Raw genomic sequence first — 23,530 nt, 5'->3', positions numbered from 1 at the left:
TAACAGCGTAGCCCCCAGGATACATATTGAGCTGAGTGCCTGACCCCTGGGCTTACCTGGGGGCTTCACAGATACCTCACACCTTGCACCAGCATCAGAGGAAGGTGCTAGAATTGGAATTATTGCAGAGAGGAGGAGACTGAGGCTCAAAGAGGGGCAGCCATTTGGTTAGATCACATTTCTAGGCCTATTCCTAAGAAAGACGGGATGACATTAGGTCCCAAGTTGGATGCCAGGCACCCTCAGACCACAGAGCCAAGGTTTGACGTCCTTTGTCTCCCTGTGAAAATTTTGAGTGTTCCACCTCTACTCTTCATGGCCTACATGGACTCACTGATGCGGTTGACATACATTTATTGAGCACCTGCTGTGTCCTGCACTGGGTACGATGGCACAGCACTCACCAAGCCAGCTCTGGCACCTGCTCGTAGGAGGCAGACTAGTCTACAGTAGTTCTCAAGGTTGTGGCCCAGCCCTTCAGGTGATATGATGCAAGCTCAAGTTGGAGAACGACTGCTATAATGCAAAATATGGAGCAGACTTTTTCTGCAAAGGGCCAGATAGCAAATATGTTCTGCTTTAGGCTTTGAGGGCCAGACAGTCTCAAAACTCAACTCTGCCATAACACAAAAGCTGCCAAAGACCATACAAAAACAATGAGCATGACTGTGCTCCAATAAAACATTATTTTATGGACACAGAAATTTGAATTTTGTATAACTTTCATGTGAAACAAAATATCCTTCTTGAGATTTTTTCCAACCACTTAAAACATGTAAAAATTACAGAAAAACTGGAAAATGCTGGTTTTGGCCTGCAGGCTGTAGTCTGCATATGACAAGGGCATTGCCTGAAACGCTATGATTTGAAGGTTCAGAATCAGGCTGCCGAAGTTCAAATCCTAGGTCTGCCACTTACTAGGAGACCTCAGGAAACTGACTTCATCTTTTTAAGCCTCTGTTTCCTCATCTGTAAAATGGGTCTAATAGTAGGATGGTTGTGAGGATTAAATACTAATAATAGTTGACACTTGTATAGACCTCTTCCATATGCTAGGCGCTGTTCTAGCACTTTATGTCACATTACTTTGTGAGACTTTGGACACATTACTTAATTTCTCTGGGTTTCAGTTTTCTCATCCGCTGTCGTGAACATCTGACTTAGAGTCATTGCACACAGGGTAACAGTACCAGGCACTGCTCCAAAAGCACAGCACACAACACAATAGACAAAAGCCCCTGCCATCATGGAACTGAAATCCAAGTGGGGGAGACAGATGGAAAAGAGATAAGCAAATATATGTCTGATGGTGATAGCAGTCCTACAGAAGATTAAAGCAGGATACATGGCTCGAGTTTGAAGGGTAATATTTGGGTTAGGAAGTTTAGGGAGGGTCTAAGGTGACATCTGAGCAGACTGCTGAGACAGTGAAGGATCCATGTGGATATCTAGGGAAGAGTGTTCAAGTCACAGGGAACAGCAAGTGCAAAGGCCCTGAGGTGGGAACATGCATGGCACGTTGAAGGAACAAACAGCAAGGAGGCTGGAGTGGAGTGACGGCTGGGGAAGTAGTAGAGATGGGTAATATTAAATTTAGGAAGCGAACCACATGCAGCACTTAAGACTAGAGCTTGGCTCATGATAAGACGCGTTGAACAGTGGCTCCTACGTGTAGGAGTAGAAGCCTACCTGATTCCCCTCTGCCCCTTGAAATGTCAGGCCTCACAACTGTTTGTTAGGTCAATGGCTGAAAGGACACATCAGAAATCCTCAGTGTTCAGGATTTCTGTGGGGCTCTGAACCCCATGAGGGCAGGCCTGGGGCTGTCTTGATCCCTGCTGTGTACACAGAACCCCCAGCTCAAAGCAATGTCCAGGGGAGGGGCTCAGGGAACATTTGTTGACTGACTGTATGTCAGTCTCTCCACCGATGTCTTAATGCAGGCCTCATCAAGGTCCACACTTCTGTGTGCCTGTGTCTGTGAAAGTCGGGATTGTGCAAACGTGCACTCAGCAAACGTTCCCAGAGCGACTCCTCTTGTGCTGTGGACACAGCAGTGACCAAGACAGCTCTGGCTCTGTCCTCACAGGGCTCAGTCCAGTGGAGAAAGACCTGTCTCCAGCTAGTGATGACCCACAGCGGGCAGGGCTGGGATGTGGGGACCCAGGGAGCTGGTGGGTGGGGGGCAGTGTCCCAGAGGAGGTGGTCAGGAAGGGTGTCCTGGAGGAGGAGCCATGGAGCTACAACCTGGAGGATGCATAGGGTAAGGTGAAGAGTTGCATGCCTGGAGGCGTGTCTCAGTTTAGGGAAGGGCGCCAGGAGGTAAGCGGTCACAGCTAGTTAGAGCAAGGGAGATGAGGCTGTGGGAGTTAAGAAGTCCCCTCCCCCCCAAGGTATCGTTCACCAGTTAGCAGCCTGGGCTCTTCTCCCAAGGGTACTGGGGAGCCATGGTAGGTTCTGAACAAAGAACGGCCAGGGTCAGGTTTGTGCTTCAGAAAATTCTGGCTGCTGGGGACTTCCCTGGTTGGTCAGTGGTTAAGAATCCTCCTGCCAATGCAGGGGACATGGGTTCGATCCCTGGTCCAGGAAGATCCCACATGCCGCGGAGCAACTAAGCCTCTGCACCACAGCTACTGAAGCCTGTGCGCCTAGAGCCCATGTTCCGCAACAAGGGAAGCCACCACACTGAGAAGCCTGCACACTGCAACAAAGCTCGCCGCAACTAGAGAAGGCCTGCGCACAGCAACAAAGACCCAACTCAGCCAAAAATAAATCAAAAGTAAATTTTAAAAGAATGTTTAAGATGGTAAATTAAAAAAAACAGACTCCGTGCTTCCACTGCAGGAAGCACTAACTTCCACTTAGTTCCTGGTCCAGGAACTAAGATCCAGCACGTGGCCCGTGCTGGATGAAAAGTGACTGAGAGGGGCAGGGGACCAGGGAGGAGGCTGAGTTGGGATCCCAGGGTATGAGGAGGAGCCTGGACCGGGTGGTCTCAGTGCAAGTGAAGAGGTGAGAATGCCAAACAATTGTGGGGTACAGCTGACAGGCCCTGCCAAAGACTGTGGGATGAGGATTTGGGCAGGGGGTAGGCCAGTGAGTTTAGGTGGCCTGAGAGCCCACACCCCGCTTGGTTCTATGAGCTCAGCAGGTACTGATGCACAGCAGGGGAGGGAGTGGAGCAGGTCTGTGGCTGTGGCTACCTCAGGGATGGAGCCTGCAGAGTGTGTGTGTGTGTGTGTATGCATACACAGGTGTCTGCACACAACTCTCCTGGGACCTCGTGGATTCCGTGCCTGGCTCTGCAGGGCACTGTGGTGTTGGAGCCCAGGGGAACCTGGCTTGGTTCTCAGCCCCGGGGCTCCTCTCCCAGAAGTGTTGATGAGACCACACCCCCTCCCCCCCAAAAAATAAACCTGGGAATGTGGGGTCCCAACCCCTCAGAGTGCAGGGACACCCAGGGGCCTCAGTCTCCTCATCCATAAAGTGGGTGAACAGTTCTGGTACCCAGCTTGTTGGGAAGGCACATGCGCCACACACCAAGAGTCTGGCTGGGTCCTTGGCACAGGCAACCCGGAGGGTGCTGATGGCACCCCAACAGCTATGGCCGCTACAGCTGGGCACCACTCTGAGCCAGGATTCACTCGCAGGGTCCCCTGGAGACGAGCTCATAAGCCCAGAGAAGCAAGGTCAGGCAGCCAGGGTCCCAGGATTGCTGAACAAGGCAGGCTAATGGGACTGTATCAGTGGTGGGTAGGCGCTCCTGCCCTGCCGGGCTGTGTGAAGCCAGGAGATAATCAGCGGCACAGGTGAGGCTCCACGCCTCGGCGGGCCTCGTGGTTAAGAGCACTGGTGTGGTGAGGTCGTGGCGAGCAGCTTCCCCATCTGTGAAATGGGGATGGTTACGGAAGCCCCCTCAGAGGGCTCCTGGGAGGGGGAGAAGGAGGAGAAAGGGGCCTGGCCCAGAGGGTCACTGTCCCCAGTTTAGCATGTCCCGCGTCCTGCGGGTCTCCCTGCCAGACTCAGGAGAGCCACCCCCACCTGCTCTCCAAGGTGGCAGGGGAAGGAAGGCACAAGATGGGGGGCTCTGTTGAGTTTAAGTTAAACACCCATATGAATTTATTAAATCCAGACTGTGTTAAAGGGCGGCGGTCTGGGAGGAGGGAGTGGTGGGGGATCGAGGGACAAGATGATGGACGGCCGTGGGTGTCCCACAGAGGGGCCCGGCCCCTGCCCCGCCTGGCCCACCCCCTCGGCAGTGCCATGTCAGCTTCACCATGATTCCCGATGGTGTTGGGCTGGCGGGGCGAGATGGCTGGAAACACGGAGGGACAGACAGACAGACGGCGCCTCCACAAACGACGCACCCTGGCCCCCACACCACACACCGGCCCCGGCCCGATCTGTCCAGGGAAGGGGCGACCGGGAGGGGAGGCGAGGGGGCCGGGGTGGCGGGGGTGGGGGTCACCAGGAGCGGCTAATCCCTTTTTTTGTCCTCTGCCGGCTTTGGAGGGGCTTCCTGGGGCTCGCTGTCAGAGCTGGCCCCCTGGGTGGGCCTGGCGGGCGGGGGTGTGGAGGCCTCCTCCCTGGCGGCGGCGGTGGTCGTGGCGGGGGCGGGGGCCGGCGGGAGGGCCCCTGCTGCTGTTGGGGCCTCGCCACTCATGCCAAACTCGTTCACCCGCGTAGGGTCGACGCGGTAGATCCACCGTTGGTAGAGGTAGATGAAGAAGACCACATCTGGGGGTGGGGTGAGGGGGCAGCGTGAGGGGAAGGGGCAGGGCCCACCCGGCTCACTGTCAGGCTTGGGGCGGGGGGGTCCTGCAAAGAGTGGGCTGAGCCCCCACGCCGAGGCCGGCGCTCCTCCCTCAGACCAGGGCCCTGCCCGTGCCCAGCTCTGGTGGGAGCCTGCCGGCCAGCCCACCCACCTGCCCACCAGGCCTCACCGTCCCGCAGGCAGCCGATCCGGTACATAACAGGCATCTTGATGACAAAGGCGAACAGGTCATCAATGAAGGTGTTGAGGGCCTTGTAGGTGAGCATGCGCCAGGGCAGGTGGGCCACAGACTTGAGCTTGTAGTTGATGAAGAGCTGGGGTGTCATGGTGATGAAGCCTGTGGTGGTGAGGAAGGGACATCCATGAGCAGAGGAAGGGGCGTCCTGACCCTCCACCTCTTTGATTGCATTTCTGGCCTCTGTCCCTTCACTCACTCTGTTCCAGCCACACTGGCCCCTGTGCTGCTTCCAACACCCCAGGCGCATCCTACCTCAGGGCCTTTGGACTTGCTCTGCCTTCTGACACCAGATCTTTGCACAGCTCCTTCCTTGGCACCTTTCAGGCCTCAGTTTACATATCATCTCCTCGGAGAGGTGACGATGGAGCTCAGGGACACCTGACCAGCCTCCATGGCCCTCTCACTCTGGCCCCTTCAGGGCACTCATCACATGCTGTAACTCACTTGTCTGCTTGTTTACTCTGTCCGATGCCTGAGGACGAGGACTGAAACGCACTGTCCAAGGCTTCCCGGAAGCCCTCCCTGACCCCTAGAGTGGACCGGGCACCTCTTTGAGGCTGTCCACGTGCCACCCCTGCTCCCCCTGAAGTGTCCCTGACCGGAGACAGGTCTGTCTCCCGCACTGGACCCCAAGTGTCAGGAGGGCGGGGCCAGGCTGACTCGCTCACTGCCGAGGCCCCAGCACAGCCCAGCACGGGGCTGAGGACGGCTGCTGGACCCCTGCCCTGACTGCGGGGGCCGCGTATGGTGAGGGCCTGCTCACCGAAGGTCAGCAGGAAGCCATAGAGCATGCTGAGCACCCAGGAGTACCAGCCCTTGTGCTCCAGGTACAGGAGGCTGTAGACGGCATAGCAGCCCAGGAGTGGGAAGAGGATCCAAGACAGGTACCGGAACGCCATCTGTGGGGGCACAGGGTGGGGCTGGGACCCAGCTCCTTAGGCCCCACCTGGCACCCCTGCTCCCCGCCCTCACACACCCACACCTGGTCTGGCAGGCCAGCCCGGGGGAATTTCCAGGTGGCCCTGGGAACTCTGGACTTGGCCAGGAAGTATATGTGGCAGGCAGGGGACACTAGAGGGTATGACGCAAGCCATGAAGCATGGGCCTGTCAGCCGACAGGCAGACATCATAGCCCGTGCCCTGGGCCCCCAGGAGCATGTGGGTACCTGGAGACCCTCCCTGGGGCCCACTGTGGGGGACACTCACGTCGTCATACACTTTGGTCGAGGACTCAACGTATGTTGACTTGTCTTTGAAGGTTGGGCGGGGGAAGAGCCCTGCCACCTTGCGCTCCCGGTCCAGCTGCGGACAGGGAGGGAGGCTGCAGTCAGCTGCCACGCTGGCTCCTGTCCCCCAGGCCAGTTCCAGCTCCTGCCCTTCCCCACCGTTCCCAGTTCCCCTGCCCCACGTGTGACCCGAAAAATCCCCTGGTGCGAAAATCCCCTTGGTCTTGGGAGTGCGGCAGGCGTTGGGAATCCCCTAGGGGCCAGCTCCAGGGTGTGGCCGGGCCACACGACCCCGCTCCCAACCCCTGGCAGCTTCTGAAACAGCATGGCAGCCTGGCCTTACCCGGACATCCATGACCTTGGTGATCTTCCAGAGGTCGATGAGGACCCCGATGAAGACGCTGACCTGGACCACGAAGTTGGTCTCGTTGTCCAGGATATAGAGGAGGACCACGAAAGACTGGAAGACGCCAAAGAAGACGGAGCGCACGGACAGGCCCTCCAGGGACTGCCGGCTGTTCCAGAACTGGATATCTGTGCACAGGAGTTGGGGAGGAAGCCAGGAGGGTGAGGGGCCTCCGAGTCCCTCCCGCAGCTCCCTCAAGCCCCGTCCTCCTCAGACCCCCGGGGCGGCGCTGGGTCTGCCGCGGGAGAAGGGTGCACACTACTGCCCCTTCCGGTGACAGTCTGCTCCACAGGCGCCAGCCGGAGCCCCAGGCAGGCAGGATCTCTGCAGTCTCACACTGGACACACCCTGCCCCCCAGGGTGCGGCCGGTCCCTTGACTGGCAGTGATGGTGGCGGTGACTGCTGCCATGTTCCGGTGCTCCCCAATCGCTAAGTGCCACATCCCTAAGGCCACACAGCCTGACCTGTCCACCGTGGCGCCGTGGTGCCTCTGCTGGGTGGGAAGGTCTGGGACGTGCACTTCCAGCCCACCACCTCTTCCAGCCCACCACCCCGAACCTATGAAGGAACCAGCCCACATTCCCTGGCGGTCCAGTGGTTAAGACTCCACACTTCCACTGCAGTGGGCGTGGGTTTAATCCCCAGTCAGGGCACTAATATCCCGTATGCCACGAGGTGTGGCCAAAAAAAAAAAAAAAGGAACCGGCCCTCAGGACATGCACAGGGGCCATGGCCTCTGCTCGCCAACCAAAGCTCCTTCCAGCACTACTCTCCCGGGCCCCCGCCACCCCCCGCAGGGCCCAGCTCAGCCCCTCTCCCAGCCCTGGTCTTCCCATCGGCCAGACGAGGAAAACGGCACCACTGGACTCTGCCCAGACTGTGTGTCCAACACCTGCTGCCACAGCAGGCCGACCCAGCACGATGACTGTCTTCCAGGCGAGAAGCCGTGCCCGAGGTCACACAGGGGCAAGACCCGGGTGCTGGCCACCCACCCGGCTCTGACTGATTCCAGAGCTCCAGCACACCTGGCAAGCTTACACCTCTCCCGTCAGACCATCAGACCCTGAGGAGATATGAAGGGGACACTCACAGGACCCCCCCAGTCCTAACTGGGAAGAATGCGTCTGAAGACAGGGTTCTGGTGGGGGTGGGTGGATCCGAGTTCTGCCTCAGACCAGAGAGGCAGCAAGCACGGGGTGTAAGGCCGGGCTCACCCAGGGCCCATGCCCTTGCTCTGTGACCCTGAGCAAGTAACCACCCCCTCTGTGCCTTCATTCGACATTAGGAAAAAAGGGACCCTAGGGGAGCCGGCCTGCAGTCAGCAGGAGCGTTTGCAAGCACGCGCCACCCCGGCACAGCCAGGGCTCCACGCACCACGGCTAAGAGCCTCCTCCCTACTGGGCCAGCACCACTTACTGTTCGGTTTTGATGCCATAATTTTCCAGAAGGTAACTCAATCATGGTAATGTCCTCTTAATAAGAATGATGATGATAATAATAATACCCATTACTATTGCCACTTCCAGAAGCTGCAGAGCAGCAGGCCTCCTTCAGACCGGGGTTCTCTAGGGAAGGAAGAAGTGGCCAGCAGGGCCTGGAGTATGAGGTGGGAGCTGGAGCAGGACGCCTGGATCTAAATCCTGGCCTTGCCACTTGGGAGCTGTGTGACTGTGGGCAAGTAACCAACCTCCCCAAGCCTCTGGGTCCTTGCTATGATCGTGGGGGTAACGACGCTTCCTCACGGGGCTGTGGCTGCAGGGCCTCAATGCGCTCACTGGAGGGCGCTCCAACCGTGCCTGGCATGTGGCCGGTCCCCCTCAAACGCTGGCCATCACCACTGTTGGCCTTTGGAACCTCGGGGCCCTCTGGGACAGGGCTGTCACTTTCCCACTCAGGTGGGCCCTGTCCACTCAACCCGAGGGATCTTCCCCAACAGGCGGCCTGCCGGGCAGGGCGGCAGAAGCAGCTCTGGGGCTTCCCTGCTCCCGGCCTTGGAGTTCCCCGGCCCAGCTTCCTGGCGGCCCCGGCCTGGCCTTTGCCACAACACCAGGCCCAGCCCCTCCGCCAGCACCACGCCCGGTAGATGGGAGTGTCTGGGCGGGAGTTGGCGGCTGCTCACCAGGCCTCTGGAGAGTGGGGCTGACAGGCCCCAGGTAGGGGGAGGGCCCGAGAGGAAGAGGGAGGGAGCAGGCCCTGTCCTCCCACCACACACCCCCTTGTCCCCAGTCCCCCATGGCCTCTCACAGGGCCCGGGGTCCCACCCTTACCGTTCTTGAAGGCCAGGAACTCAAAGACACTGTGGACAATGGACACGATGATGGTGAGCGCCAGCAGGTAGGGGTTGGTCTCCAGGAGGGCAACCTGGGGTTGGGGTGGGGGAGATGGCTGTGAGCGCTGCCGTGCCCCGGCCGGGGGCTGACCGCTGCAGTGCCTTCATTAGCCGACCCATCTCTCCTTGCTCTGGGCCCCAGAAGAACCTGCTGATATTCCCCAGACCTGACCCCGGGGCTTCCCAGCGGGGTGTGGTGCTGGCCGGGAGGAGAGCAGGTCAGAGATGGGCAGATGGGCACAGAGAGGCGGGCGAGGGATGCACGGAGAGGGAGGGAGAAAGATGGAGACAGAGGAGAGATGGGGAGACAGTGATGGGGGTAGGGAGAGAAATAACTGAGAGATGAAGAGACTGTCAGAGCCAGGGACAGAAACCCAACACCAAAGACAGCCCCAGGCAAGCACAGACCAGGCTCAGCAAGACAGACACAGGCAGAGAAGAATGATATTCAAGGACACAGTGAGAGGGAGCAGACACATGGAGTCAGAGCCCAAAGTCAGGGAGGCAGAACATGGGGCCGAAGAAGCAGGGAGGGGCAGATCCAGACCCAGAGGGCCGGGCCCTGCAAACATAAAAACCGTGACAAGGAGGACCATGGGGACTTCCCTGGTGGCGCAGTGGTTAAGAATCCGCCTGCCAATGCAGGGGACACGGGTTCGAGCCCTGGTCCGGAAAGATCCCACATGCCGAGGAGCAACTAAGCCCGTGCAACACAACTACTGAGCCTGCGCTCTAGAGCCCGTGAGCCACAACTACTGAGCCCGTGCTCCGCAACAAGAGAAGCCACCACAGTGAGAAGCCCACGCACCGCAACGAAGAGTAGCCCCCGGTCGCTGCACCTAGAGAAAGCCCGTGAGCAGCAATGAAGACCCAACGCAGCCAAAAATAAGTAAATAAATTTTTAAAAAAAGGAGGAGGACCATGGAAGCCTCAGAGGCAGGACCCCCAGAGTCAGCCAGAGCCAGAGGGCCGAGTGCCTGTTTCCTGCCCACTGCAGGGAGGGTGGCTGGGAGGTTGTGAAACTGTGGGCAGGGGAGCATCAGCTAGCAGTCCCCAGGCCGGCAGCCTGGCCCACTTCCCCTTCCCCTCCTGCCACCCAGGAAGGGGCTGGGAAGCTCCCGCCCCCCCTCCCCCCACCTACCCACCTTCACCGAGTCCTGCTCCTCATCCGACTGCTCGTACAGCTCGTCGCCCAGGAAGTTCCAGGGCGACTTGGTGCTCTGGGCGGCGTAGAGCTGCCAGCGCCAGAGCGAGAGCGGGCAGAAGGAGACGCGGAGGGGCAGGCTGGCCAGACTCTCGTTGATGGGGTAGTAGTCCTTCTGCAGGTTCCAGTAGTCGTTGAAGTAGATGATGGGGTAGTAGTCACCGCTCACGGCATCAAACTTCACATCTGCAGGCACGCAGGGCAGGGGTTACCGCTCAGCCTGGACCAGAGGCCACAGGCACCCACGGGGGTGGGGAGACCCCTCAGCCTCTGGGGACAAAGGTGTCAAATTCGGATGTTTGCAGGGACCCAGTGGGGCCCCCGGGACAGAGACTGGGGCACAGGGAACCTTCCTGGGCTGTGCCAAGGAGTCAGGGAGAGGGCAGGCTAGGGAGGGCTGGGCAGGCCCTGGCTGAGGGGACAGCTGCAGCTCAGCTCCAGACTGCGGCTGCCCCGAGGCTCTCCACGCGTCAGGCTTTCGTAAAAGAAGTCAGAAACCTGGGTTCCTAAGTGATACTGCCCCAATTTCCAAGGCTGGCAACAGATGCACCTTTTCCGAAAAAAGCTCATGGCTGGATGAGACCATTTTGGGCACAAGGTGGTCAGGGCTGGGGTCACCAGGCGGTGTGGGAGGGAGAGAAAGGGGAGTGTCTAGAGGGGCGGGGCAGGAAGCTTGGGAGGGTGGAGACCTAGTCAGAGATCTCGGGCTGGGGGTGGGGCCAGGAGACAAGAAAATGGCCTGGTCAGGAGCCCGAGTGGGCAGCCGGGAGCTCACACTGGTCCAGGGGAGGAGGTACGCTGCCCTTCACCCACGGCGTGTGGTCGTCCACGATGTTGATGGTGATGTTGGGGTGCCAGTGGGAGATCACCTCCACAGGCCCGTAATCCTCGGCCCTCTGAGGGGAGACGGGGGGGTGGTGGGTCTCAGAGGCACCTGCTCGCTTCCTCCTGAGGACTCCCGTGACAGTCGCGACAGGAGAGCAACCACCGCAGCGACTGCCGGCCGAGGGCTCACCCTGGCCAGTCCCCGCGCCAGCCTCTAGACCCCGCTGCCCTGGCTCCCCCCAGCCACCTGACGGAGCAGAAAACCCAAGCCTGCCCATCTGGACGGGACGGCGTACCAGGCTGCAAAGTGCAGCCTCGTGACCGCACAAGTGTGGGACCCGCGTGCAGCCTCCATACTCAGGGGCCGCCCTCCCGCCCGGGACCACCTCGTGGAGAGAGGAAGACTCTTGGTGCCACCACGGGTTAACGTCCCCGGATTAATCGGGAGTATTCCTTCTAGAGCCACGTTAGCGGGTACCTCGTCTGTGCCGGGCCAAGCCCGGGCTCCGGGGTCCAGCTGCTTGGGTATGAATCCCAGCCCTGCCACTTCCTGGCTGTGATACTTCGTGTAAGTCTCCCTGTGACGGGACCCACCCAACAGGGCTGGCGCGAGGCTTCCAGGTGGGTGCGTGTACGGAGCACAGAGCACCCGCCCTGCCACTGCTGGAGGTCAGCTGTAACCTCGCCGGCAACACCCCCACTCCCCGAGAGCTAGCTCTACGTTCTAACCCAGTTTCCAGGGAGGGAAACTGAGGCTCAGAGAGGTGAAAGCCCCCGGCTGCCAGCGGCTCAGTGGTGGTGTCAGAAGACAACCCCCGTGGTCCGGCTGCTGGGCTGGGAACGGGCCGGACGGCACCCCCAGAACTCGACGGCTCTGCTCGTGCTTACCTTGATCATTTCTGGGTCAGCTTCCGTCTCTCCCGTCAACAGGTTCTTGGTTTTCTGAAACCGCCGGCGCTTGTATTTGTTGATCACTGAGGGCGAGGAGGCAGGGAAAGGGGGTGGATGTGAGACCTGCTGGCACTCGCGGGACCCAGGCCCCAGACCTCTGCCCACCCGGTTCCCGGCTCCCACTCTTCCACCTGCCAACCGGCAATAACGACAACCAGAAAGCCTGCACTGCCTTCTCAAATCTCACCCCAGCCCCAGGCTCCCCATCTTTACAGCGACACCGGCATCCACCAAATTGTCCCAGGAGTCTCCTCCTCCAGGATTTGCTGCATCTGTTCCATCAGCCCATCCCCGGTGAATGTCCCCTCCGGCACATGCCTCAGATCCGAGCACAGCCTCCCACCTCCAGAGCCCCACCCCAGGCCGGCCACGGCGCCCCCTCCTGGATGACCGCAGTCACCTCCTCACTGGCCTCCCAGTGGCCACTCTTGCCCCTAAGACCCAAGTATCTGATCGAGTCATCCTACTGCCTCAGCATCCTAGACAGCTCCCGCTGCCCCGGGCAGGGCCCCTGAGGTGCTCACCACGGCCCCACCAACCTCAGCCCTCGCCACCTCTCATCCTTGCGCACCCCACTCCTTCCTCCTCAAATGCGCCGACCTCGGGCCTGCAGACGTGCTGCTGCGCCTCCCTGGCAGGGATCCAGCACGGTTGGAATCTTCCTGGTTGGCTCCTTCTCCCCCTTCCAGCCCCTGGTTAAATGTCCCTTCCGCCCACTCCACTGAAGGCGGCTGCCCGGGCGTGCTCCTCGCCATTTCTGTTTCCTTCACAACAGTTCATCACGACCCACTGGTTCACCTGCCCACTGGTTTACTTGTTTGCTGTCTGTCCCCTCAACCAGTCTGCAAACCCCAGGTGGGGCTGGGCCCGTTTGGGGCCCTGCCGTATCCCCCCACAGTGACAAACAGCAGGATTGATAAATATAAACAGGTGGGCCGAGACAGGGCCGGAGAAGGCCGAGAGCCGCCAATGTGAGAAGTACTTTGGCGCTGTGAATCCCCGGGCAGGAGTGGACCTCACTTCCTCTTGCAGAGGCCAGGTCAGCCACGGGCTCCCTGCCACCCTGCCCCAAACCCTGCCAAGACATGCCAGGAGGACAGGGCTGGCGTTCGTTCACGCTCCATCTCCCCGCCTCCACCCTGGTCTGGGTAACTTTTCCGCTCCTCCTTATGCTGGGACAACACATGGCCTATCCCTCCTGTGATTTCTCCATCCTGCCCCCAGGTGCTAGGGAGAGATGGGGAAATGAAAGAGGGAGCTGGCCAAGAGCGGGGGCCCTGGGGTCACATCCTGGCTCTGTCTCCCATGAACTGAGGGACGTTGGTGAGCTACATCACCTCCCTGGGCCTCAGTACCCCCTCCGGAGAGTGGGGATTAAAGCCTCGCCTCTTCTGGGCAGGACCACTGGGAAGTGGCTCTCTGCTCTACGGAGCCCAGCCAGCAGAGCACCCCTGCATGTCACACTGACACACGCCACAGGGCCCAGATCCCTCGCACCCGCTCAGAACCCGGGGCTTCTGGATTCTATGGACGAGCTCAAGTTCAAAACCACTTCTGGGAATTGACTCAGGGTTTCAGCCCGGGGGCCAGCTGCTCTTATGGTTCCCATGAATATCATCTCATCACTTCTATCACAATTAACGCATTTGAGACCTTGCTCCCACGTCAGGGGAAAGCAGTAAACACCCAAGGGTGGGCATCCTGGAGAATAAATTCCCCGGGTACGTGCTCCGCTGTCTTCCACACCCATGAGAGGCTGTCCAGGGAAGGGAGGGACCGTGCCCGGCCAGCCCCAGAGGAGACAGACTTTGGCTCAGGTGGAGAACATTCTGCAACTTGGTGGCATGCAGATGGGGTTATGATATGAAATGGACCTGGCTTCCGTAGGGAGGAAGAAGCCCCCTTTTCTTGGAGTTAAACTATACCCTGAGTACTGACAATGTGGCTGGTTGAGACCGAAATGTGCTGTGAGTGCAAAACACACACTGAAATTTGAAACCTAGTGCAGGAAGAAGAATAGTGGAGAATACCTCATTAATTTTTTATACGGATTACATGTTGAAATGACAACACGTTGACCTCAATAAATTACTAACATTCATTTTATGGTCTTTTTTTTTTTTTTTAACGTGGCCACTTAGAAAACTTACAATGCCTTCTGTGGCGGGCACTGTATCCCTCTGGGACAGTACTGTGCTAGAGTGCTGACCACTGGCCCTTTGGGGAAGAGAGGAGGGGGCTTTTCCGATCCCACACTGTCGCTCTGTGCCCTGGAGTGGGCCGGTGGCCAGCTCCGTGTCCCTTCAAGCCCCTGCCCGAAGGGGGCCCAGGTGTGAGGCAAGCCTGGGGGATCCCGCTGGCTTCTCAGGTCCACAGGCTGCAGATTCTATTTTGCAGACCACACCAACATCTGTCACACTGACCATGAACACGACCTCACCACACAGTGACACGATCACATTCACCAGAGACGAAACCACAACAGATGCTGGCACTGAGCGTGGCTGATGGGTGTAACTGGCACGCAAGCCAGCAGCCGCCCACCTGGGTCACATTCAAAGCAACCGCTGAAGCATCAGGCACATGTAACCCAGGCTTTCGGGGACACCTCCGTGGGGATGGCCCCTGCAGGCCACACCCCCTCAGCCCGCCTCTGCCCGCATCTTCGCAGATGCGCTCCATGGAAGCCAGCCAGCCAGCCAGCCGGGCGGAACGCCCTACAGAGCACGGTCCGCAGACATACTTGCTTAGAACAGCGCTTAGCACACCTGGGGGACTTTTCCAAATCAGCTTTGGGTACTGACATACGGTCACTAGAGTTTTGTTTCATCCAGTGTAGATGGTCACAAAAAAAATTCTCATCCTTTGGGTTATTTTTATACCAAAAGAGGTAGGAAAAGACCTAACCCATGCAAATTAAAGTACACCTGTCGCTGCGCCACAAAAAACAGCCAGAGGGATCTTAACCAAGTCCACAGGCGCAGCAGAATCAAAGTGAGGTGGGGCACGCAAAATTCACATGAAGGGAACGGGGGGCTTTCGGGAGGGGGGTGTGGGGGGCTGTCTGTCCTCTAGATCTGCTGAAACTGAAGTGCAGCGAGAGTCCCACAACTGCCGATCAGGAGACAGTGGACTCAAGGACAAAAGACACAAAGGGCAGGCAAAAAAATGCCAACAATTATTAACCTCCTGGAAAAGGAGATGTTGGACAGGAAAGGAAAAATAAACTACACACACCGTGTGGTTCAGATGGGAAGAAGAGTCACACACTCAAAACCATTTGAATGCTGAATATGAATCTAATCAAATTATGTTCCTGAGTTGAGATTTCCTCTTCCAGAGTAGGAAGTCAAGACATAATGTCAAAACTGAAAAACCAAGAAATTGCATTATCATCTTATTATTGGGAGCCTTGGAGATCAAGTAGCAGAAACAGCTAAAGCAGTTGCCTGTGGGGAGTGGAAACTGGGGGAACACAAGAGGGGGAGAGCAGGAGACAGATGAGTGTCGCTGTCTGGTTAAATTACTTGAATTTTAAACCATGTACTTATAACAAGAGATTAAAAAAATTTTTTTTTAAAGAAGATGCCCTGGGCAGAGAGAATCTCAGTTTCAAAATGAGGCCGTGTCAGAAGTCCCAAATGGCCACAGTTCTGACCCAGGGCTTCTTGGGGCCACCGGTAGTCCTGCGGTTTGCTCACACAATCAGGATTCTCAGGGGGGCACCAGGAGGGTGGCCAGCGAGGTGAGAACGGGGCCTGTCCAGTGACGTGGCCCTCACCAGCTTGCCTCGTCAAGGCAGGCCCTACTCAGAGGTGCGCGTGCGCGGGCGGAGGCTCACAGCGCAGCCATGCAGGATGCATTCACACCCGCAGCCTGGGAGCCTCGCACGGCCCCGCAGGAGCCCCCAGGGAGGCCACTGTGCAGCACCCATTCCAGAAGCGGCCGACACAGATGCAATCGCGGAGAGCACACCGGATGCAACTGATGGCAAAGGGCCTCCAGTCTCCCTCTGCTCATTTAATCTAGCCATGGTTCTCTCACAGACTATTCTGGAGTGTCTGCTCTACCAGGCCCGGTACTGTGCACACGTCGGCCTCGCCCTTCCTCTTCTCGGAAGTCCCTTTCTCCACCTGCTCTTTCTAAGCCAATTCCTCTCCTGCCTGCCCACAGGTGTCCAGAGGCATGGAGGGTACGCGGGGTTCGAGCCCGGCCACCAACCCCAGCCTCCCTGAGCACAGGGTTCCTGCCTGCCCTTGTGGACCTGGGAGTCCAGGCCCGCGGCACCACGGGGGCCCCAGGACGGAGAGGGACTTACTCCGAGACGTGTGCACCGTGGCGAGCCGGCGGTACAGCGCCTTCTGCCGGGGGTCTGGGTGGAAGCCGCTCTTGGTGAAGTAGACGTGGATATAGATGGAGCCGTTCTGCTGGACGCTCTGCAAGGCGGTCCGACGGGGACAAGGAACAGTGAAGCCCCTCATGACGCCCGCCCCCCACGGCTTCCCCACCCCCGTCTACTGAGTGTTCAGGGTGGGCAGTGTAGTTAAGTGGTTAGGGGCCAGACACTGGAGTTAGGCTCAAATTCAAAACCAGGCTCTAGCACACAATGGCTGTGTGGCCTCAGGCTTCGCCTCGCTGAGCCTCAGGGCCCACCTGCAGGACGCAGATCCTCAGCACTGAGGGCACGGCAGGGCTGTAAGGATTATCTGAGAGCGCTGAGCGCGGTCACTCAAGCACAGAATAGGAGCTCAATAAACGTCAGCAGCCTTAATTCATTAAACGGTAAAACAACGAAGGCCGGATACCACTCTGGCACTTCAAATGGTAACTGCCCAATCCAGTGAGTTCACATCTGTATAACTCATGTAAACCTTGCGCGCTGGGTCATGTTATTACCCCATTTTCCAGATGCGGTGACTCGGGCTCACACAGAGAGGCTACGGGCAGCGAGTAAGTGGATCCGAACCCCGTCTGTGGGCTCTCCCGTGGCCCTGCCTCTCACCGTCTGTGTCCTACCTCTCTGCCCGGGCCTTTCACCTACTATTCTCAACCCCCTGCCACACCCACCCAGATGAGGAAACTGAAGTGGGGTGGCCACCTGCCTGAGGCGCAGGGCGGGTGGCCGAGGCCGCACTGCAGCCTCTCTGTCTGACCTTCGTGGTGAGCTGGGATTCACCTGGCCACGCTGTGTCCTCACTGCCCTGCCTTTTAAGTCCACCTCTGTGTCAACCATGTTTTTATATTTCATGCTGTTTTCACATCTGGCAGGGGAGAGACCGCCCCTCCCAGGGCCAGCTGATTCCTGGAAATAATAAACAACTCGCCTGCCTCTGAACATACCTTTAAAATGCAAGCCAACAAACCCAAGTCCACACCCCAACCACCCCCTTGATCTCTCACACACCAGGCCGCACTGAATCACTCAGGGCAGGTACCAGACAACTACAGACCACCCCTCTAGCCCAGAGCCCGCACGTCAACCAAGCAGGCCAGTCCTAAGGTGTTTCCCCACCTGCCCTGCCTTTCCTGCGGAAACCTCAATAAAGGCTTCGGCCTAGGCCTCCCCTTGCCCCTTCTGCTCCTGTCCAAACCTGGTGCTTCCCCATGTGGCCCTGCGTAGTGTGGTGGGCCCCCTCCTCTCGGGAAATGAAAGTAGTAAATTCTTCTTCCGATGGCATTGGCCTGTGTCGCGGCTCAGTCACCTCCACAAATTAAAATCAAGTACAACTTAGACACTCTCCCGCCACAGAGCTGGGAAGGAGGGTGAGCACCAAGTCCCTGCAAGCAGCTCTCACTGCCTGGCTTAGTGCCCCTCTGTCCTCCTCGGATCTGGGGTTGGGGTCTGGGGGCCGGGCGTGAGGTCTCGGCAGGAGCCACCTCTCAGCACGGGCTGTCCTGTCTGCCTCAGAAAGAACGCATCCACCACTGCTTCCAGCTACCCAAACAGACCCAGACAGAGCCGGACAGAGCAGAGATGCTCCCTCCTTCCCAGGAGACTGAGGAGAAGACTTGATGGGGAGAAAGGAAGGAGAGAGCAGCCCCCAAGAGATGTCAACATTCACAGATTCATCAAATTCACTGATTGTTCAAAAGCCGCTGATTCTGCACCCAGTCCTCTGCTGGGCAGAGCTGGGGACAGAGCTGTGACCAAGATGGTCCCGTGGGGAAAACAGATCCATATTCAGGTAGTGACAACCCCCCCAGAGCTGGCACGGCTTGGGTTGGGGAGCCCAGAGAGGGTGCTGGCTGAGCCTGAGTGTCAGGGAGAGCTCCCTGGAGGAGGCAGGATTTGAACTGGGGCTGTCAGAGTCCGGAGCCAGACAGCCTGAGTTCAGTTCAGTTCACACCGGCTGTGTGACCTCGGGTGGGGCCTCTCTGTACCTCAGTTTCCTCATCAGTCAAATGGAAATAATAGTTCCCACCTCCTAGGGTTGCTGGGAGGTTTCCACCAGTCAGCCTAGGCTGGTGCCCTGTACGTAGTAAGCACTTAATCAACATTAACTATTATTTTCAAACCAGGCTGGCTGACTGGCCACCCCCAGGGATGATTACTAATCTTTCACCGGTTCATACCACAGATTTACACAACCCTGAAAGTAGCTGGGAGGATCCTAGGCCAATTCCAACTCCATCCACATGGAGAGGTGGGGAAGACAAGGCCCAGAGACCTCAGGGACCCGCCTGTGGTCACAAAGCATGTGAACTAAGAGGAGAGCCAGGCTTGGAACCTGGACTCCCGATTGCAGGACTGGGAGTTGGTTCAAGGAAATGCCCTCAGTGCTAGCCGCGCAGCCCTGGGGCCAGGAACCAGAAGCCGTCCCACCTGTGGAATGTTGAGCTCAGCAAAGTGCTCGTAGCAGCCGTCTGAGTTCTCGCCACTAGTCCAGTCGCCATACACAAGGTCATGCTGCTCCCAGAAGAGTGCTGATGTGGCATTAAAGTCTGTAAAGTGCTCGTGCTCTGAGATGTACACGTGCAGGTTCTGTTGGGAGGGGAAGTGGGCGGAGCTTAGTCAGGGCTGCTTATAGGACCCTCTGAAGGCTGACAGATAAAGAGCGAGGAAGAGCTGCGGCACTAACAGCACACTAACATGAACAATTTGCGGGGGTGGGGGGGGGGTTAGTGGAGAGAAGAGCAGCAGCTAGTAGAATAACCTTTCTCTTTCCTCACACCCCCACCACGTCTGTCCTGGTCTGAGTCTGTGACGTCTAAGAGCAAAAACAATTAAACAATGGCCAGCCTGCCAATTAGAATTTGGGGTTAGAAAGGATCCGGACCTCCCTGAATCATCTTCCCTCTCAGCCTCTCATGGGCTTCTTGGTCAGAGCTCCGCAGACTTATGGATAAAGCACAGTCAAGATGTGCAGGAGTGTCAGCCGGCTACTGAGAACCGAGGGGAACTGGGGAGCTGGCCTCAGAACTCCCTCCTTTCCCAAGTCCCCGTGGCCATCTCTGTCCAGAGCCCAGAAGGCCCACTGATAAAGAACAGCTGAGTGGTGGTCACCCTGCTGGCCAGAATTCCATGAAATCAGGAATCCCAGAGCTGCAGAGAACCGCAAAGGTGGGAGAGGTCGAGATTACTGAGGTTAGAACACCTGTTGCAGATGCTCCTGAACAAAGTCCTTCTACCCAGAAAGAATACCATCACAAACCCAAAAGGATTACTTGTTCCTTAGAAGTGTCACTTGAGTGACTCAGATTTCATGGGCTGAAGATGCACCTGGAGTCTCTCAACCCTGGACCCGTTCACAGACCTGACGGTGACCAGGGACCGCGTCTGTCCCGACAGCCCATGTCACTCCCCCACACCTTCCCCCACCCGCTCCTCTCCCGGGTCTGGCCTCCCAGCGGGTGGTTACCATTAAAGTGTCTTTGGGGAACAGGTTGCGGCTGGCGACACGTGGGGCTCCTCCGGGGCCTGCCTGGTCCTGAGGGGCCGGCCCTCGGCGGAACCAGCTGCTGATGGCCCAGATGATGAAGATCCTGAGGAGGCAAGCAGGGCAGGCGGTGAGTCCCCATGCCTTTTCTTTCCAACGTGGATCTGCTTGACCTTCCGACTCAGCACCTGCCGGGGCCTGACCCGGGGGCTGATCAAGTAGGGAGGGTCCCTGAGAAGGCAGGTGCAGGGCTGCTGAGAAGACAAGATGCCCCCAAAGGCCATGTCCGGGGACAGACCCCAGATGCCTGGCACTGACTCCCTGGAGTCTGGTGGCCACAGGGCTGCAGGGGCTTCGACCCTCGAAACCTCAGAACTAGGAAACCTAACGTCCCAGTCCCCTGGAATCCCAAAGTGTGAGAACCCTAGAATCTGGAATCCCAGCATTTTAGAGACACAGACATTAGGGAGAGCAACATTTCAGAACTTCAAATCAACTGAAAACTGCAGAAGCAAACGGTAAGTAATGGGTGAGTCCCTATTTTTAGTAACACTGGGCTAGGTTATTCAGACCAACTTTCCTGTTGGAAACAACTTGAAAAGGCTTGATAAAAATTAATATAGTAAGAATATACTAACACCAGTTTTACACTTATAATTATATATCTTGATATAGCAACATATTCTATATGTTCTTCTATTTTCTTATATATTTTTAATCAAGTTTATATATATAATACATGTAAACATATATTCTTTTCGTAATTAATTATTTAATTTAGTTATTTTTGGCTGTGTTGTGTCTTCGTTGCTGTGCATGGGCTTTCTCTAGTTGCAGCAAGCAGGGGCTACTCCTCGTTGCGGTGCGCAGGTTTCTCATTGCGGTGGCTTCTCTTGTTGCCGAGCACAGGCTCTAGGTACCTGGGCTTCAGTAGTGTGGCACACGGGCTTAGCTGCCCTGCGGCATGTGGGATCTTCCCAGACCAGGGCTCGAACCCGTGTCCCCTGCATTGGCAGGCGGATTCTTAACCACTGCGCCACCAGGGAAGTCCTTCTTTACTTCTTTGGTTCCCATCTTCCTTTAAGTTTTTGCCAGGTAAGTCTGCAGTCTTGTCCATTCTTCAGTGCTTTTAAGAATATATGTTGGCTTCCCTGGTGGCGCAGTGGTTAAGAATCTGCCTGCCAATGCAGGGCACACGGGTTCGAGCCCTGGTCTGGGAAGATCCCACATGCCGTGGAGCAACTAAGCCCGGGAGCCACAACTACTGAGCCTGCGCGTCTGGAGCCTGTGCTCCGCAACGGGAGAGGCCGCGACAGTGAGAGGCCAGCGCACCGCGATGATGAAGAGTGGCCCCCGCTCGCCGCAACTGGAGAAAGCCCGCACACAGAAACGAAGACCCAACACAGCCAAAAATAAATAAATTAATTAATTAATTAAAAAAAAAAATTTAAAAAAAAAAAAAAAAAAAAAAAGAATATATGTTTACGGGGCTTCCCTGATGGCACAGTGGTTAAGAATCCACCTGCTAATGCAGGGGACACGGGTTCGAGCCCTGGTCCGGGAAGATCCCACATGCCGCGGAGCAACTAAGCCCATGCGCCACAACTACTGAGTCTGCACTCTACAGCCCCCGAGCCACAACTACTAAGCCCTTGTGCCACAACTACTGAAGCCCGCGTGCCTAGAGCCCATGCTCTGCAACAAGAGAAGCCACCGCAATGAGAAGCCTGCACACCACAACGAAGAGTAGCCCCTGCTCGGCGCAACTAGAGAAAGCCCACGCGCAGCAACAAAGACCCAACGCAGCCCCCAAATTAATTAATTAATTAATTTTTTAAAAAAAGTAAAGGAACCCTGGAAGCTTCTTCTTTTTTTAACTGAAGTATGGTTGATTTACAATGTTGTGTTAGATTCAGTTTCAGGTATACAGCAACATGATTCAGTTATATATACACATATTTATATATATATATATATTATTGATAATATATGATATAATGTGTATATATATTCTTTTTAGGATTCTTTTCCATTATATGTTATTATGAGATACTGAATATAGTTCCCTGTGCTATACAGTAAGTCCTTGTTGTTTTTCCTTTTTTTTTGGAAGCTTCTTTTTTGTGTTTGAGGACATCTGCTAGGTGTTTTGATGGGTGAACAAAAACGCCAGCCCAGGGCCCACACAAAGTAACCAGAGACCTACTCTATGAGAAGCTAAGACTCCACAGGGCTCCCCGCCAAGGACAAGGGGAAGCAGGTGTGGCCTAGCCCTCCTCAGAGTCGCACACCAGGTGGGCACAGCCAGAGCCTTGAACCTGGTACAAGGAGACCCCGAATGACAATGCCCCAGGCAGCCAGCAGAGGCAAAGCAAATCCTCTCTGTAGGAAAACAGGTTCATCCTAGGCCTGAAATGATTCCTATAAACAATTTTCCAAGTATGATGATCAACACACAGCCAAAGACAAGCCAGGAGCACAAGGAAACAAGACTCTATGAGTGAGAACCAGCAGAAACAAAAACCAATCTACCCAATGGCACTGTGGTAACCTAAACGGGAGGGAAGTCCAGAAGGGAGGGGATATCTGTATGTGTGTAGCTGGTTCATTCTGTTGTGCAGTGGAAGCTAACACAACATTGTAAAGCAACCATTTTCCAATAAAAATTAAAAAAAAAAAAGAAAAAAAAAAAAGAAACCAAAATTTGAGATGCTCAGGACTGGAGGTTTCAGAATGTTACAAAACCCTCAAAATGTACATTGAGAGCGAGCTTCACAAGTATCCACCCTGAATAACATGATGGAAAAAAATCGAAGTAGAAACAAAATGACACTTAGTTAAAACAAATATATTAAGAGTCATTTTCTCAATTTACAAAACTGAATAGACATAATACACAGTCTTTGAGTTGTAAATGAAGTGGAGATATTTACAGGATACACTGTTTAAAGAGAAAGGAAGATGAAGGAAAGTGCACAGAGTAGCCATCCATTTTTGTGTAACATACTAGGTTAAAACAAAAGCAAAAACCTGGGCTGCCGGGAAAGAGAAGTGGGAGTTAGTGTTTAATGGGGACAGTTTCAGTTGAGGAAGATGAAAAAGTTCTGGAGATGGATGGCAGTGATGGCTGCACACTAATGTGGATGTACTTAATGCCACAGAATTATACACTTAAACATGGTTAAAATGGTAGATTTTGGGGCTTCCCTGGTGGCGCAGTGGTTAAGAATCCGCCTGCCAATGCAGGGGACACGGGTTCGAGTCCTGGTCTGGGAAGATCCCACATGCCGCGGAGCAACTAAGCCCGTGCGCCACAACTGCTGAGCCTGAGCGTCTGGAGCCTGTGCTCTGCAACAAGAGAGGCCGCGATAGTGAGAGGACCGCGCACCGCGATGAAGAGTGGTCCCCGCTCGCCGCAACTGGAGAAAGCCCTCGCACAGAAACGAAGACCCAACACGGCCATAAATAAATAAATAAATAAATAATTTTTTTAAAAAATGGTAGATTTTGTTATACATATTTTGCCACAATAATTAAAAAAAAAAAACCCAACAATTTGTAATGCACCTTTACGTCAACATAAAAGTAGAGAAAGGTATAAAATACACATCAGACTTTAAAATGGATTCCCTTGGTTTGGGGGAATAAGGAAGGCCTAGGGGTAAGCAAAAAAAACCAAAATGCCTCAAAACACAATAC

General features: G+C 56.0%; 1 protein-coding gene across 1 annotated transcript in view; it reads right to left on the bottom strand.

Annotated features, from left to right (window-relative positions):
- Positions 1–4,095: 4,095 nt before the first annotated feature.
- CLPTM1 (CLPTM1 regulator of GABA type A receptor forward trafficking) overlaps positions 4,096–23,530 on the bottom strand; it is a 29,494-nt gene continuing 10,059 nt past the window's right edge. Inside the window, exons 3-14 of the mRNA XM_068527625.1 lie at positions 19,814–19,937; positions 18,778–18,936; positions 16,273–16,390; positions 11,892–11,977; positions 10,954–11,074; positions 10,120–10,364; positions 8,913–9,006; positions 6,582–6,772; positions 6,219–6,314; positions 5,776–5,911; positions 4,944–5,111; positions 4,096–4,737 (exon numbers count right to left, since the gene is read on the bottom strand). Coding sequence (XP_068383726.1) covers positions 4,478–4,737; positions 4,944–5,111; positions 5,776–5,911; positions 6,219–6,314; positions 6,582–6,772; positions 8,913–9,006; positions 10,120–10,364; positions 10,954–11,074; positions 11,892–11,977; positions 16,273–16,390; positions 18,778–18,936; positions 19,814–19,937 — 1,798 coding nt within the window. The 3' untranslated portion in view covers positions 4,096–4,477. The remainder of the gene's footprint in view (positions 4,738–4,943; positions 5,112–5,775; positions 5,912–6,218; positions 6,315–6,581; positions 6,773–8,912; positions 9,007–10,119; positions 10,365–10,953; positions 11,075–11,891; positions 11,978–16,272; positions 16,391–18,777; positions 18,937–19,813; positions 19,938–23,530) is intronic.

The sequence above is a fragment of the Eschrichtius robustus genome, chromosome 19, assembly GCF_028021215.1.
Source record: "Eschrichtius robustus isolate mEscRob2 chromosome 19, mEscRob2.pri, whole genome shotgun sequence".
Lineage (NCBI taxonomy): Eukaryota > Metazoa > Chordata > Mammalia > Artiodactyla > Eschrichtiidae > Eschrichtius > Eschrichtius robustus.
This window is presented reverse-complemented; position numbering and strand designations above follow the sequence as displayed.